The following is a 16,115-nucleotide window of genomic DNA, read 5'->3' as shown; positions in this document are numbered from 1 at the left end:
ATTTTTTCCCAATCTGTAGGTTCTCTTTTGACTCTTTTGGAGAAGTCTTTGGAAGCACATAAAAATTTAATTTTGAGAAGGTCCCAATCATCTGGTTTCTCTTCTGCTGTTTGTATATGCTTGATAGTCTATTTATGCCATATATTAGGGCCCTTAAATTTGCCCCTAGATTTTCCTTGAGGAACTGTATAGTTTCACGTTTCACATTTAAGTCTTTGATCCATCTGGAGTTCATTTTTGTGTATGGTGTGAGGTACAGATCTTGTTTCATTTTTCTGCAAACGGATCTCTAGTTTTGCCAGCACCATTTATTAAACAAACATTCTCTTCCCCATTTAATGGTTTTTGGGCCTTTGTCAAAGATGAGCTGACTATAGGTCGATGGATCTATTTCTGGGTTCTTAATTCTATTCCATTGGTCTATGTATCTGTCATTAAACCACTGCCAGGCACTTTTGACTACTGTGGCAGTATAGTAGGTTTTGCATTCCTAGAATCTTTTTACTTGAATCACTAGAATCCTTCTATGGGTCTCCTGTCCCCAGTCCCTCAATTAACTCTAGTTAAGTCTGCTTCTGTTTTCCCTCCTGAGCTCCATATTTTACTCTTACTTAGACACTTTTTAGTTATGCCACCAAGGCAGAGAATCCCTTTAAGTGTCTATCAGATGAATTTACTTTGTCAGTTATGGTTCATTTTTTGTTCTAAAAGGCAACATAGAGTAGTGAGTGAGAGTGGTTTAGAGTCATAACTGCTTTCTTTTGAATGTTAGCTTACTTATTTTATGACTTTGGCAAGTTACTTAACTCTCTGTACTTGGCTTTATAAAAATCTATGAAGGAGAACTATTATTATTCATATTTTTTATATTTGATAAAACTTGAGGCACAGGGAGATTAGATTAGAAATAGGGCTTAAGTAGAAGGAACATGTGGACCTTTTTATCTCTTGATTTCCCACTTTTGGTAGAAACGAGAGATGAGTGAAGAGAAATATTTTCTAATACGAAAAAACATATGAAGTATAAAACACTGCTGAAAGAGATTAAAGAAGATTTAAATAAATAGAAAGATGTTCATGAGTTGGAAGACTTAGTATTGTTAAGATGTTAATACCCAGGGCAATCTATAGATTTAACACAATCCTAATCAAAATTCTTCACAGAAATAGGAAAGCAATTGGCAACTTTATATGGAAGGGGAAGAGGCCCCGAATTGCAAAAACAATTTTGAAAGAGAAGAACAAAGTGGGGGGACTCATACTTCCTGATTTTAAAACATTCTTTACGCTATGGTGATCAAACAGCCTGGTAGTAGTATCACAATAGACATACAGGTCAATGGGATAGAATTGAGAATCCTGAAATAAACCCACATGTCTGTGATTAGCTGATTTTTGACAAGATTGCTAAGTCCATTTGACAGGGAGAGAAGAGTCTCTTCAATAAATGGTGCTTGGAAAACTGGATTTTCAAATGTAGATAAATGAAACAGGATCTATGCATTACATCGTACACAAAAAGCAAATTCAAAATGGATTAAGGACCTAAATGTGCAAACTGAAACCATGAATTTGTTAGAACAACAAGGTGGGACAACACTGTCAGGCCTGGCTTTCAACAGTGGATTATCTAATAACAAAAGCACAAACAGTAAAAGAGAAACTAAATAAACCCACTGCCGTTGGTTAATACTGACTCATAGTGACCCTGTAGGACAGAGTAGAACTAACTGCCTTATAGGATTTCCGAGACTGTAGGTCTTTATGGAAGAAGATTGCCTCATTTTTCTTCTGTGGTGGTTTCTTCTTTCTGCTGTTTGTTCTTTCTTACATTGGTGGTTTTGATCCACTGTCATTTTTGGTTAGCAGCCAAAAGCCTTAACCACTATACCACCAGAGCTCCTTAAATAAATACCAGAAAACACAAACTCACTGCCATCAGGTTGGATTTGACTCATAGCGACCCCTCCTTGGGTTTCCGAGGCGGTATCACTGCAGAAGTAGATTGCCCGATCTTCCTTCCAAGGAGTGGCTGGTGGGTTTGAACCGCCAGCCTTCTGGTTAGCAGTCAAGTGCCTTAGGCACTAAGCTACCAGAGCTCCTCCTCTCACCCCTAGTAACTAAAAAAGAAAGTTTCCTTCCATATATAAACCTTTCCTTGACTTTTAACAATAATGAAATAATACAATATTTGTCCTTCTGTGATTAACTTATGTTACTCAGCATAATATCCTCCAAGTTCATCCATGTTATGTGGTATTTTGAAGATTCTGCATTATTCTGTAGTGTTGCATAGTATTCCATTGTGTGTATGTACCATAGTTTGGTTATCCATTCTTCTGTTGATGGGCACTTAGGTTGTTTCCATCTTTCTGCTATTGTAAATAGTGCTGCAGTGGACATAGGTGTGCATAGATCTGTTCTTGTCCTGGCTCTCATTTCTTTAGGATGTATACCTAGTCATGGAATTGCTGGGTCAAATGGTATTTCTAATTCCAACGTTTTTTTTTTTTTAATTGTGATTTGGGTAAAAGTTTACAGAGCAAATTCACTTTCCATACAGCAGCTCACATACTTTGTCTCATGACATTGACTGCAATTTCCCACAATGAAACAGCTCCCCTCCAACTTCCTCCCCATAGTTACCTCTTCCCTGTGTCCTTTCCCCCCATGTACTCCTGCCCCCCCCCCCGCTCTCTCCCTGTGTATGCACAGCCCTTCTATTCTCCCGTGATTGATCTCTTCAAGCAATGTATCTACCTAATGTAAATGTTTACCTCGTATGCCCATCTTTTGTATGGTTGGCACCACAGGAGTGGGTTTATTTCCAGATCTGAAAGGCAGCTAACGGCCATAGTCTCAGTGTTCCATCAGGCTTTATCAGACTAGCAAACCTGGTCCCTTTTTTTTTTTTTTTTTTAATGATTTTGAGTTTTGTTCCATATTTTTTTCCCACTTTATCCAGGATCTCCTATATAGATACTCGTTGGAGTGGTTGACAGTGATAGCTGGGCAGCATCTAGTTCTTCTGGTCTCATAGTCATATAGGCTGAGAATTGCATGGTGTACCAGTCGCTTGGACTAATTGTTTCCATGTGTCTTTGGTTTCCTTCATTCTTCTTTGCTCTGGATGAGGAGAGACCCATCGTTGCATCTAGATGGCCACTTGTCAGCTTTTAAGATCCCAGTCACTAGTTATCAAAGTAGGATGTGGAACAGTGTTTTTGTGTACTTTGTTTCACCATTCGAGCTTGATGTCCTCTGCGACTATGGTCCCAAGCCCACACATCTAACTACTCACTCCCTCTGGGTAGCTGGCTGTGGCAAAGAAGTGACTACAACCTTATAGCTCTACTATTTGGGGATTCTTACAGAACATATAAATCACTGTAGAATCACTGTCTGCCAACCCTATACAAGGTCTTGGGCACACTTTGTCCTGCATAGACATACCTAATAGTTTAGCCTGTCCACCCATCTATCCACCCATGTATCAATGTTTGCCTGTACTGACAGTGCAGTACTGTATATGTAAAAGGGTTCATCTTTGTTGTCTGTACCTCCCATGTACCTCTCTATGTCTTCTTCCTCAGTGCCACCATGTTGATCACTCACATTTGGTACATTGCCCTTCTCTTCATCCAAATCAGTACTTGCCTCTACCTATCTAACAGTGTTCCTTTCCCTCCCCTCCCACCCCTGGTAACCAACAAAGAAAATTTCCTTCCATATATAAAACTTTCCTTGACTTTTTATAGTAATGGACTAATACAATATTTGTCCTTCTGTGATTGACTTATGTCACTCAGTATAATGTCCTCTGAGTTCATCCATGTTATGCCATGTTTTGCAGATTCTAGGTTATTCTTTAGGGTTGCATAGTATTCCATTGTGTGTATGTACATAGGTTGGTTATCCATTCGTCCGTTGATGAGCGCATAGGTGGTTTCCATCTTTTGGCTGTTGTAAATAGTGCTGCAGTGAACATAGGTGTGCATATATCTGTTCTTGTCCTGGCTCTCACTTCTTTAGGGTATATACCTAGCAATGGAATGGCTGGGTCAAATGGTATTTCTAATTTCAGCTTTTTAAGAAATCTCCATACTGCTTTCCCCAGTGGTTGTATCATTTGACAGTGTATCAGAGTCTCAATTTCTCTGCATCCTCACCAGCATTTGTTGTTTTCTGTCTCATGGAACTTTTGCTATTAGTGCTGTGGCCAGATGATATCCCATTTTTGTTTTGATTTGCATTCTGTCTAATGCCTTATGATCATGAACATATATCTTCATGTGTTTGTTGGTTGCCTGAATATCCTCTTTGGTGAAATGTTTATTCATGTCTTCTGCCCATTTTTTAATTGGATCGTTTGCCTTTTTGTGGTTGAGGTGTTGGAGTTTTCTATAAAATTTAGAGATAAGCCCCTTGTCAGATACATTGTTGCCGAAAATTTTTTCCCAGTCTGTAGGTTCTCTTTTGACTATTTTGGAGAAGTCTTTTGAATCACATAAAAATATAATTTTCAAAAGATCTCATTCATCTAGTCTATCTTTTGCTGTTTGTGCATTTTGGGTTATGCTTGACAGTCTGTGCTTTAAATTTTTTTTTTTTTAAAACAGCTTATTTTTGCCAGTCTTTATGCTCTTTATTTTATGTGTTGTTGTTGTTGTTGTTTGCCGTCAAGTCGGCCCCGACTCATAGCGACCCCTCCTTGGGTTTCCGAGGCAGTATCACCACGGGAGTAGGATTGCCCAACCTTCCTTCCGAGGAGTGGCTGGTAGGTTTGAACCGCCAGCCTTCTGGTTAGCAGTCAAGTGCCTTAGCCACTATGCTACAGAGCTTATGTAGCTTAGTTAATCCTCACAAGAACTCAATGAGGAGTATAATATTGTTGTTGTCATTGTTAGATGCTGTTGAGTTGGTCCCAACTCCTAGAAACCCTATGTACAAGAGAACAAAATACTGCTAGGCCTGTGCCATCCCCACAATCATCGCCACGCTTGAATCCATCATTGTACCCACTGTGCCCATCCATCTCATAGAGGGTCTTACCCTTTTTTGCTGACTCTCCACTTTAGCCAGCATGATATTCTTCTCCAGAGACTGCTCACTTCTAACAATATGATCAAAGTATGAGAGATGAAGTCTGGCTACTCTCATTGCTAAAGAGCATTCTTGGATGTACTTCCTCCAAGACAGATTTGTTTGTTCTTCTAGCAGTCCATTGTACCTTCACTATTCTTTGCCAACACAACAATTCAAAAGCATCGGTTCTTCCGTAGTCTTCCTTATTGACTATTCAGCTCTCACATCCATATGAAGCAAGTGAAAACACCATGGCTTGGATCAGGCACACTTTAGTCTTCAAAGTGACATCTTTACTCTTCAACACTTTTAAGCGGTCCTTTGTAGCAGATTTACACAATGCAATATGTTATTTCATTTCTTGACTGCTGCTCGCATGGATGTTGATTGTTGATCCAAATAAAATGAAATCTTCGACAACTTCAATCTTTTCTCCATTCATCAAGATGTGGCTTGTTGGTCCTGTTGTGAGAACTTTTGTTTTCTTCATGGTGAGATGCAATCCACACTGAAGACTGCAGCTTTTGATCTTCATCTGTAAGTGCTTCAAGGCTTCTTCATTTACAGCAACCAAGGTTGTGTTATCTGCTTTGCGTAGGTTTTTAATGAGTCTTCCTCCTGTCCTGATGCCATGATCTTCTTCATATAATCTGGCTTCTCTGATTATTTGCTCAGCCTATAGATTGAATAAGTGTGGTGAAAGGATGTAGTCCTGACACACACCCTTACTGATTTTAAACCATGCACTGTCCCCTTGTTCTGTTCAAACAACAGCCTCTTGGTCTATGCAAAGGTTCTTCATGAGCACAACTAAGTGTTCTGGAATTCCTATTCTTTGCAATGTTATCCATAATTTGTTATGATTCACAGTCAAATGTCTTTGCATAATCCATAAAACATAAGTAAACATCTTTCTGGTATTCCTTGCTTTCAGCTAAGATCCATCTGACATCAGCAATGATATCCCTCATCCCATGTCCTCTTCTGAATGCAGCTTACATTTCTGGCAGCTCCCTATCATTGTACTGCTGCAACCATTTTTTTAACTAACTGCATCAAAATTTTATTTGATAACATTAGGATATTATTAATACACACAAATTACAGATAAGGAAAGTAAGTTACAGCACCCCATTATCGAACTGTTATTCATCTTTTTATTCATTCATTCAGCAAACATTTATTGCTCATGTACTATTTGCCAGGCATTGTATAAGGTGCTAGAAAATGGACATAAATGGGAGATAGGAATTCTTTCTCAAGTCGGCCCCGACTCATAGTGACCCCTCCTTGGGTTTCCAAGGCAATATCACTACAGAAGTAGATTGACCCATCTTCCTTCTGAGGAATGGCTGGTGGGTTTGAACCACCAGCCTTCTGGTTAGCAGTTGAGTGCCTTAGGCACTATGCTACAAGAGCTCCTGTGCTTTAAATTAGAGCTCCTAAATTTGCCTCTATTTTTTCCTTGAGGAACTTCATAGTTTTAGGTTTCACATTTAGGTCTTTGATCCATCTGGAGTTAGTTTTTGTGTATGGTGTGAGGTCCAGATCTTGTTTCATTTTTCTGCAAATGGATATCCAGTTTTGCCAGCACCATTTGTGATAGAGATTATCTCTTCCCCATTTAATGGATTTCAGCCCTTTGTCAAAAATTCAGCTGACATAGGTTGATGAATCTATTTGTGGGTTCTCAGTTCTGTTCCACTGGTCTATGTGTCTGTAGTTGTACCAGTACCAGGCTGTTTTTACTACTGTGGCTGTATAGTAGGTTTTGAGATCTGGGAGTGCGAGACCTCCTACTTTGTTTGTCTACTTCAATCATGCTTTCCTTATCTGAGATCTCTTTCCTTTCCATATAAAATTATTGTTGTTGTTGTTAGGTGCTATTGAGTCAGCTCTGACCCATAGTGGCCCTATGTACAATAGAACAAAACACTGGCTGGTCCTGTGCCAACCTCACAATCCTTGCTATACCTGAGCCCATCATTGCTGCCAATGTGTCAATCCATCTCGTTGAGGGCCTTCTCCTTCTTCGCTCACCCTCCACTTTACCAAGCATAATATCCTTCTCCAGGGAATGGTCCCTTCTGACAACATGACCAAAGTGGGTGAGACAAAGTCTGGACATTCTTGCTTCCAAGGACCATTCTGGCTGCACTTCTTCCAGGACAGATCTGTTCATTATTTTGACAGTCCATGGTACTTTCGGTATTCTTTGCCAACAGCACAACTCAAAGGCATCAACTCTTCTTTGGTTTTCCTTGTTCATTGTCTAGCTCTCACATGCATATGATGCAATTGAAAATACTATAGCGTAGGTTAAGTGCACCTTAGTCTTAAAGGAGACATTTTTGCTCTCCAGCACTTTAAAGACTCCAGGTCTTTTGCAGCAGATTTGCCCAGTGCAGTACATTGTCTGATGTCTTGATTCCTGCTTCCATTGGTGTTGATTGTGGGAAAAAGTAATATGAAATCGTTAACAACTTCAGTCTTTTTTCCATTTATTCTGATGCTGCTTATTGGTCTAGTAGGGAGGATTTTCATTTTCTTTATGTTGAGATGTAATCCATACTGCAGACTGTCATCTTTAATCTTCATCAGTAAGTGCTTCAAGGTGTCCTCACTTTCAGCAAGCAAAGTTTTGTCATCTGGGTATGACAGGATGTTAATGAGTCTTCCTGTAATCCTGATGCCACAATCTTCTTTATATAGTCCTACATCTTGGATTATTTGTTCAGCATACAGATTGAATAAGTCTGGTGAAAGGATACAACCCTGATGTACTCCCTTCCTGATTTTAAACCATGCAATATCTCCTTCTGGTTTTTCCATATCCTTAAAGAATGTTGATGGGATCTGGATTAGGATTGCATTGAATGTGTAGATTGCTTTGGGTGGTATTGACATTTTCAAAATGTTCATTCTTCCTATCCATGAGCGTGGTATGGTCTTACATTTATGTAGATTTCTTATGGTTTCTTGAAGTAGTGTTTTGTAGTTGTCTTTGTACAGGTCTTTTGTGTCCCTGGAAAGATTTATTCCCAAGTATTTTATTTTTTTGGTAGTTATTGTAAATGGTATAGATTTCCTTATTTCCTTTTCAGCCATCTCTTTGCTGGTATAGAGGAATCCAGCTGATTTTTGTATGTTGATCTTGTATCTTGCCACTATGCTAAATCTCTCAATTAGTTCCAATAGGTTTTTTTTTTTTTTTTTTTTGTGCTGAATCTCTTGGGTTTTCTATGTATAGGATCATATCATCATCAAATAGGGATAGTTTGACTTCTTCTTTACCAATTTGGATGCCTTTGATTTCCATTTCTTGCCTTATGGCCCTGGCTAGGACTTCCAGTACAATGTTGAGTAGAAGTGATAATGCAGGATATCCTTGTCTGATTCCTGTTTGCAAGGGGAATGGTTTCGGTCTCTCTCCATCGAGAATAGTGTTGGCTGTTGCTTTTGCATATATGCCCTTTATTATGTTGAGGAATGTCTCTTCTATTCCTATTTTGCTGAGAGTTCTTATCAGGAGTTGTTGTTATGTGCTGTCTCATAGCGACCCCTGACTCATAGCGACCCCTGACTCATAGCGACCGCTGACTCATAGCGACCCCTCCTTGGGTTTCCGAGAAGGTATCACTACGGAACTATATTGTCCAACCTTCCTTCTGAGGAGTGGCTGGTGGTATCAGGAGTAGATGTTGGATTTTATCAAATGCCTTTTCTGCACTGATTGATAAGGTCATGTGGTTCTTTGTTTTATTTATGTGATGTATGGCGTTGATTGTTTTTCTAAAGTTGAACCATCCTTACGTACCTGGTATGAACCCTACTTGGTCATAATGTATTATTACCATAATGTGGTTAAAGTAGGAGCTCTGGTGGCATAGTGCCTATGGCATTTGACGGCTAACCAGAAGGCTGGCTGTTCAAACCCACCAACCACACCTTGGAAAGAAGGTTGGGCAATCTACCTGTAGTGATACTGCCTCAGAAATCCAAGGAGGGGTCCCTATGAGTTGGATCCAACTGGACAGCAGTGAGTTTTGTTTTTTTGGTTTTGTTGTTAAAGTATTGGTTAGGATTTTGTTGAAGATTTTTGCATCTATATTCATGAGGCATATTGGTCTATAGTTTTCCTTTTTAGTGATGTCTTTGTCTAGTTTTGGTATCAAGATTATGCTTGCTTTATAAAATGAATTTGAGAGGATTCTATCCTTTTTTATGGCCTGGAATAGAACTGGATTTGTCTCAGTTCTTCTCTGAACATTTGATAGAGTTCTCCAGTGAAACCATCTGGGCCAGGGCTATTTTTTGTTGGTAATTTTTTTAATGACCATTTCCGTTTCTTGTTTTGTTATGGTTCTGTTCAACTTTTCCACATCAGTCTGTGTTAGTTTAGGTAAGTAGTATGTTTGTAGAAATCTGTCCATTTCTTGTAGATTTTAAAATTTGTTGGAGTATAGTGCTTCATAGTATCCTGAAATTATCCTTTTAGTTTCTGTTTGTTCTGTTGTCACGTCGCCCAATTCATCTCTTATTCATGTTATTTGTATTCTCTCCCTCTTTTCCTTTGTGAAATTTTTCAGTGGTTTGTCAATTTTATTAATCTTTTCTAAAAACCAACTTCTAGTCTTGTTGATTTTTTTATTGTCTTTCTATTTTCTGTTTCATTTATTTCTTCTCAAATCTTTATTATTTCTTTTCTGCTGTTGGCTGTAGGCTTTTTTTGGGCTGCTCTTTTTCTAGTTGTTGGAGATTTGGGTTAAGGTGTTTATTTTGGCTCTTCTTTTTTGACGTGTTCATTTATTGCCTTAAATTTTCCTCTGATTACTGTTTTTGCTATGTCACAAAGATTTTGGTATGTTGTGTTTTCATTCTCATTTATTCAAGGAATATTTTAAGTTTGGTTTTTATTTCTTCTATTACCCAGTCATTTTCAAGGAGGGTATTGTTCAGTTTCCATGTGTTTGCTCTTTTTCCATTGATCTTCCTGTTGTTGATTTCTAATTTTATAGCATTGTGATCTAAGAAGATGCTTTGCATTTTAGTGTTTTTAAATTTATTAATGCTTGCTTTGTGGCTAACATATGGTCTATCCTGGAGAATGTTCCATGTGCACTGGAAAAGGACGTATATTGTGCTGTTGTTGGGTGAAGTGCTCTGTAGCTGTTTATAAGTTCAAGTCGATGGATTGTATTGTTTAGTTCTCTGCATCTTTGTTGAGTTTCTTTCCATTTGTTCTATGATTCATTGAAAGTGGTGTATTAAAATACTTGCTATAACTGTGGAGTCATCTATTTGTCTTTTCAGTTCTGTTCATGTCTGATTTATGTATTTTGGGGCTCTCTGTTGGGTGCATAGATAGTTATTATAGTTTTGTCCTCTTGTTCAGCCGATCCTTTGATCATTATATAATGTCTTTCCTGGTCTCTTATGGTGGTTTTTGACTTAAAGTCAATTTTATCAGAAATTAATATTGCCACTCCTGTTCTTTTTTGGTTGCCATTTTCTTGATATATCTTTTTCCAACCTTTGATTTTTAGTCTCTTTTTGTCTTTGTCTCTAAGGTGTGTCTCTTGTAGACACTATATTGATAGATTATATTTTCTTATCAGTTCTGCAATTCTCTCTCTTTTGATTATGCCTTTCATCAATTGACGTTCAGTGTAATTTTTGACAAGTATGAATTTGTTGCTGTCATTTTGTTATGTGTTTTTTCCATGGTGTTACTGATTTCTTTGTTCCATGTAATTTTCTGTGCTGAACGCGTTTTTATGAATTGTGTTATCACTTCTTCCATTGCTGTTGTTTTAGTATTTGCTAAATATTTGTGCTGGTCCTCTTTTTTATTTTGATATGAAGGTTTATCTTTTTTTTTTTTTTTTGAGGTTACCCTGTGATTTATAGTTTTCTTCCCAAGTTTAGAACAGTCCATTCTATCTTGTGATTGTCTTGAGTTCCTCACCTTTTAGAAGTTCTGTAACTATACAGTTTTCTCCCTCTTTTTGGTTTGTAGTTGCCCTCATTTGTCAATTGATGTCCCTGGTTCCCTGTTTACAATCTTGTAATCTTATTTACTTTAGATACTTCCATAACTGAATTGGTTTTTAGGTTATGTCATCATGTGTGTTAATGGTCAATTATTGTTTGCTGACGTTGGTTCTCTGTCCAAAGAACTCCCTTTAGCATCTCTTGTAAGGTTAATCTGGCTTTAACAAATTCCCTTAATTTCTGCTTATCTGGAAATGTCCTTATTTCACCATCATATTTGAGGGACACTTTTGCTGGGTATGTAACTCGTGGTTGGAAACTTTTCTCTTTCAGGGTTTTCTATGTACCATCCCATTGCTTTCTCACCTGCTTATTTTCTGCTGAGAAATCAGCACTGAGTCTTATTGGTTGCCCTTTGTAGGTAACTTTTCGTTTTTCCTATCCTGCTTTTAAGATTCTTTATTTGTCTTTGTATTTGGTGAGTTTGATGATATGTCTTAGTGATTTTCTTTTGTGGTCTATCCTGTTTGGGCTTCGTTGGGCTTTTTGAATGGATATATTCTCATCTTTCATCATATTAGGGAAATTCTCTTCCAACTTATCTTGGACAATTTTCTCTGTGCTTTTATTTGTCTCTTCCTGTTCTGGAATTCTGATTACATGTAGGTTATTCCTTTTGATGGTATCCCACATGAACCTTAGGCTTGTTCATTTTGTTTTGATGTTTTTTCTGTTTGACTTCTTTCCAAAGAAGTATTGAGGCATTTGCCTTCAATCTCATTAATTCTGTCTTCCACTAATTCAATTCTACTCCTTTATCCATTAATTCTGTTAGCAGTTTCTGAAAATTTAGTATTAATCTTTTGGATTTCTGTGTGTAGATTTTGTATCATTTCTAATTTTTCATTTAGTTCTTGTATTGTCTTCCAGAATTGTTCTAGGGTTTTCTCTGTGGTTTCCTCAACTTTGTTAGTGTTTTCCTTGATCTGTCTCTCAATCCATTGAAGGTACCTAAATATAATTCTTTTGCATTCCCTATCAGGGAGTACCAATGCTGCATCTTCCTCAAGGATGTGTTTTGGGTCTGTATCCTGGTCCCTTGTTTCTCCTGCTTTATCTTGCTTCTTTGTGTGAACTGTGGTGGTCTGTTGTGCTCAAGACATTGTGACGTTTTTGTGTTTATATTTAATTGCTCATTGTATATTGGAGTGATTAGCCCAAGATTTTCATTTTCTTTGTTTTGCTTGGATGTTATCTGAGTAACCAGGGTACTTCACTTCTTTATTTATTAGTTGGCAGCACTTAAGCAGTCACCACCTGTCTCCTTTGCAGTCGTCAGCCTCGCATATGTCTGTGCTGCCCTTGGCAAGTAAGTGGAGCCTATTCTTAGATCCTTGAAGTCTGAATGAGAATGCTGTCGCTTTAAATATCCAAAATGGCTGCCACTTGTAAACATGCAGAGTGGCTGTGCCCTTCGAACAGCCAGAAGTCCACAGCTCAGTTTGTCTCCTTCTTTTCTGTTTCCCTTTTTAGTCATCAGCCACCAGCATGGTTGTCCTTAGAGCCCTTGGCGAGCAGGGCCGATTTTGAGGTTAATTCTCAGGTCCTAACACCACTTTGAAATATTCAGGCTGTCCGTGCCATCAGGATAGCTGACAGTCTATTTGTCTTCTTATTCGCTGTTTTCATTCAGGTTCTTGTGGTCAAACCAAACTCACTGCCATCGAGTCAGATTGGACTCATTGTCACCTCCCAGGTGGTATTACTATGAAAGTAGATTGCCCAATCTTCTTTCCAAGGAGTGGCTGGTGGTTCTTCTACCTGTTGGTTTTTAATCCACTTCTGTATCCTTCCTTTCAAAGCTCAGGGCTCCAGGATGATCTCCTGTATCTGTGTCAGCTGGTTTCTCTTTTCTTTGTTGAAGAGAGTCTGTGTAGCTTGTTTGCCTGTTCTGTCATCTTACTAGAAGTCCTCTGTTCAGATCTTTTGCACATTTTTCAATTGGGTTTTTGTTTTCGTATTGTTTGAAGAATTTTTTGTGCATCTTGGTTATAAGTGTTTTATCAGATAAGTTTTGCAAGTATTTATTCTCTTAAAAGTGTGTTTCGCAGAACAAAAGTTTTAAATTTTAACAAAATACAATTTATAATTTTTTTTTAAATGGATTCCTAAATCCAAGGTCACCTAGATTTTCTGAAAATTGTATGGCTTTGTGTTTTAACATTTAAGACTGTGATCCCATTTCATTTACTGTTATGGATTGAATTGTGTCCCCAAAAAATATGCATTGTAAATCCTAATTTCTATGCCTTTAATTATAATTCCCTTTGGGAATGGGCCTTATTTGTTATGCCAATGAGGCAAGATTAGTGTAGGGTGTATCTTGAGTCAGTCTCTTGAGATAAAAAGAGATTAAACAAGCAAGCTAGGAGCAGAGATGGAAGAAGATTGATGCCCAGCCACATGATCTCCAAGGAACCAAGAAATAGGAGCTGAAGAAACAAGGACCTTCCCCCAGAGCCAACAGAGGAAAAAGCCTTCCCCTAAAGCTGGCACCCTGAATTCAGACTTCTAGACTCCTAAACTGTGAGAAAATAAATTTCTGTTTGTTAAAGCCATCTGCTTGTGGTATTTGTTGTAACAGCACTAGATAACTAAGTTAATTTTTGTGAAAGGTGTAAGGTTTTGTGTCTAGATTAATTCTTTTGCATGTGATGTCCCATTGTTTCAGTACTATTTGTTGAAAAGACTATACTGTCTCTATTGAATTGCCTTTGCTTCTTTGTCAAAGATCAGTTGACTATATTTCTGTGAGTCTATTCTTGGGATCTCTATTCTGTTTAATTGATCTATTTGTCTGTTCTTTTGCCAATACCATGCTATGGTTTGCTGACTGTTTGTTGCTATTTTAACTTAAATTTTTATTAGAAAAGAAATATAATATAGGCTTGTTATTTAAAAAAAAAAAAAAAAGTCAAATGTATAAAGTAAAAGTATTCCCCTCCCAATCTGTTCTACCTCTCTCATCTAACCTCATTTCCTGGAAGCACTAACCATGGTTAACAGTCTGGTGTTCATCCTTTTAGCCATTTTTAATCTAAATGCAAGTATAAAGAATTTGGAGAATGTGTATTTTCTAGGAGCTGACGTACACAGTGTAATATTGTTCACTTAGTTCAGACTGTTGAGAGTTAGGCAGCGGGAAGAGCAAGGGGTAGCTTCACAAGAGCCAGGTTCTGTCTAAGTCCTACTGCCATGAGAACCAGACGACTTTCTAGTTGTCATTTGTGCAGTGTCCCAAAGTCAATAAGATTACATCAAGGAGAGTGCTTTGAAAGCTAGTATCCTAGAAATATTACTTTAGAATTTTTTGGTTGCAAATAATAGAAACCAACTCAGGTTTACTGAGGCAGAATAAAGGACTTTAGTGGAAAGATTCTAGGTAGCAAGTGAAGAAGTATTAAACAACTGGACCTCTGGAAAGATAGGAACGGGGTGGCTTTAGGAGAGCTCTAACATTAGTGCTTACCTCTTTCCATTTCTGTATATGTCTGTTGAAGATTTGAATTCCAGGGAGCAAATACTTGTGTGGCCTCCTGGTCAAGTGGCTACCATTAAGGGGAAGAGTCCTAGGTTTAGATACCCTGTCAGAACCTCTTTGGGTTGGAGAGGTACAGTTTTGGCAAGGATGAGATTCAAGGCTGGCAAAACCAAGTGTCAGCCTTGAAATGTCAGTTCTTTTAACCCTGGATTCTTACTCCCCTCTCCAGGTGGAGACGATCGCCGGGTTCTGCTATGGCACATGGAACAAGCCATCCACTCCAGAGTCAAGCCCATACAACTGAAAGGAGAGCATCATTCCAACATTTTCTGCCTGGCTTTCAACAGTGGGAACACCAAAGTATTCTCTGGAGGTGAGAGGAAGGGAAATTTCTACCCTGGGAAATCCACTGTGGCTAGAATTTTAGAGAAAGAGTTAGGATCACTCATTTTTCTTTATCTCATTGAGCTATGATTTCCCATAGCTTGTCTTCTCTGCATTGTAACAGTTTAGACACATAAATTAGGGTAGTTTTCCTTCTTTTTCATATTCAGGTTTTTATTTTTTGGCTATAAAAAAATTTGAAATCAGGACTACACATCATGAACGTAGTGTTTGGGGACCATTTAATAGAATAAAGAGAAAAATGCAAGAGAAAAAAAAATTGTGGGTAAAAACTTCCCCATCATTTAGAATCACACAATTATCAAATTTCAATGTTGCAAGAGATTTTAAGGAGGGAGGAAAATGCTGAACAGAATTTAAAATTCTCATGGTCTCCAGACTTCCTAGAGCCTTGGAGGCTAGATGAACCCCTGAAATTACTGCCTGGAGACAATCTTTAAACTTTAAATGAAAAATATCTCTGGAAGTAGTCTTAAAACCAAACAGTGGTTTAGCTTATAGTACAGACAGAATATCTGCCTTGAGAATTATGCTCCTTTAAGATCTATCTATATGGGATCAGATTGACAATAGCAAATTTAGGCACAAAGTTTAGGTGGGGTGTGAGATGACGTTAATGGAGGAAGAACAACTTGGAAAAGGAGAGTGAGAATGGTTGCAAAACTCCAAGAATGTAATCAACGTCACTGAATTGTACATGGTAGCAACTGTTGAATTGGTATATGTTTTGCTATGTATATTCTCAACAACAACAAAATAAATATTTGAAAATTAGTATTTGAAAAAATACTAACTTAAAGGAAAAAAGAAAGAACTAAAAACATGAATTTAAACCCTTAAAAAGAGAGATCTTCAGGAGGAAATGATGATGAGGATAGGAACAGTAGGTAACGTTTATTGGGGCCTTATTAAGTACTCAGCCCTGTTCTAAAAGGTGCAATTATTATTCTTATTTTACAGATTAAAAAGTGCAGCATAGAAAAAGCTCGAAAGCTTATTTCCGGTCTCACCGTTAATGAGTATTTTGTAAAAACAAACAAAACAACAAAAAAAAAGCAGGGCTTTGAACCAGTTCTTCCTGGTTCAGTCA

General features: G+C 37.9%; 1 protein-coding gene across 1 annotated transcript in view; it reads left to right on the top strand.

The window, feature by feature from the left end:
- Nucleotides 1–16,115, top strand: part of DCAF5 (DDB1 and CUL4 associated factor 5) — a 160,486-nt gene that overhangs the window by 35,974 nt on the left and 108,397 nt on the right. Inside the window, exon 2 of the mRNA XM_007942316.2 lies at nt 14,850–14,993. Coding sequence (XP_007940507.1) covers nt 14,850–14,993 — 144 coding nt within the window. The remainder of the gene's footprint in view (nt 1–14,849; nt 14,994–16,115) is intronic.

This window comes from Orycteropus afer, unplaced genomic scaffold (assembly GCF_000298275.1).
Source record: "Orycteropus afer afer isolate SDZICR_OR568_19922 unplaced genomic scaffold, OryAfe1.0 scaffold00088, whole genome shotgun sequence".
NCBI lineage: Eukaryota > Metazoa > Chordata > Mammalia > Tubulidentata > Orycteropodidae > Orycteropus > Orycteropus afer.
Note: the sequence above shows the minus strand (reverse complement) of the source record. Positions and strands in the feature narration are given on the sequence as shown.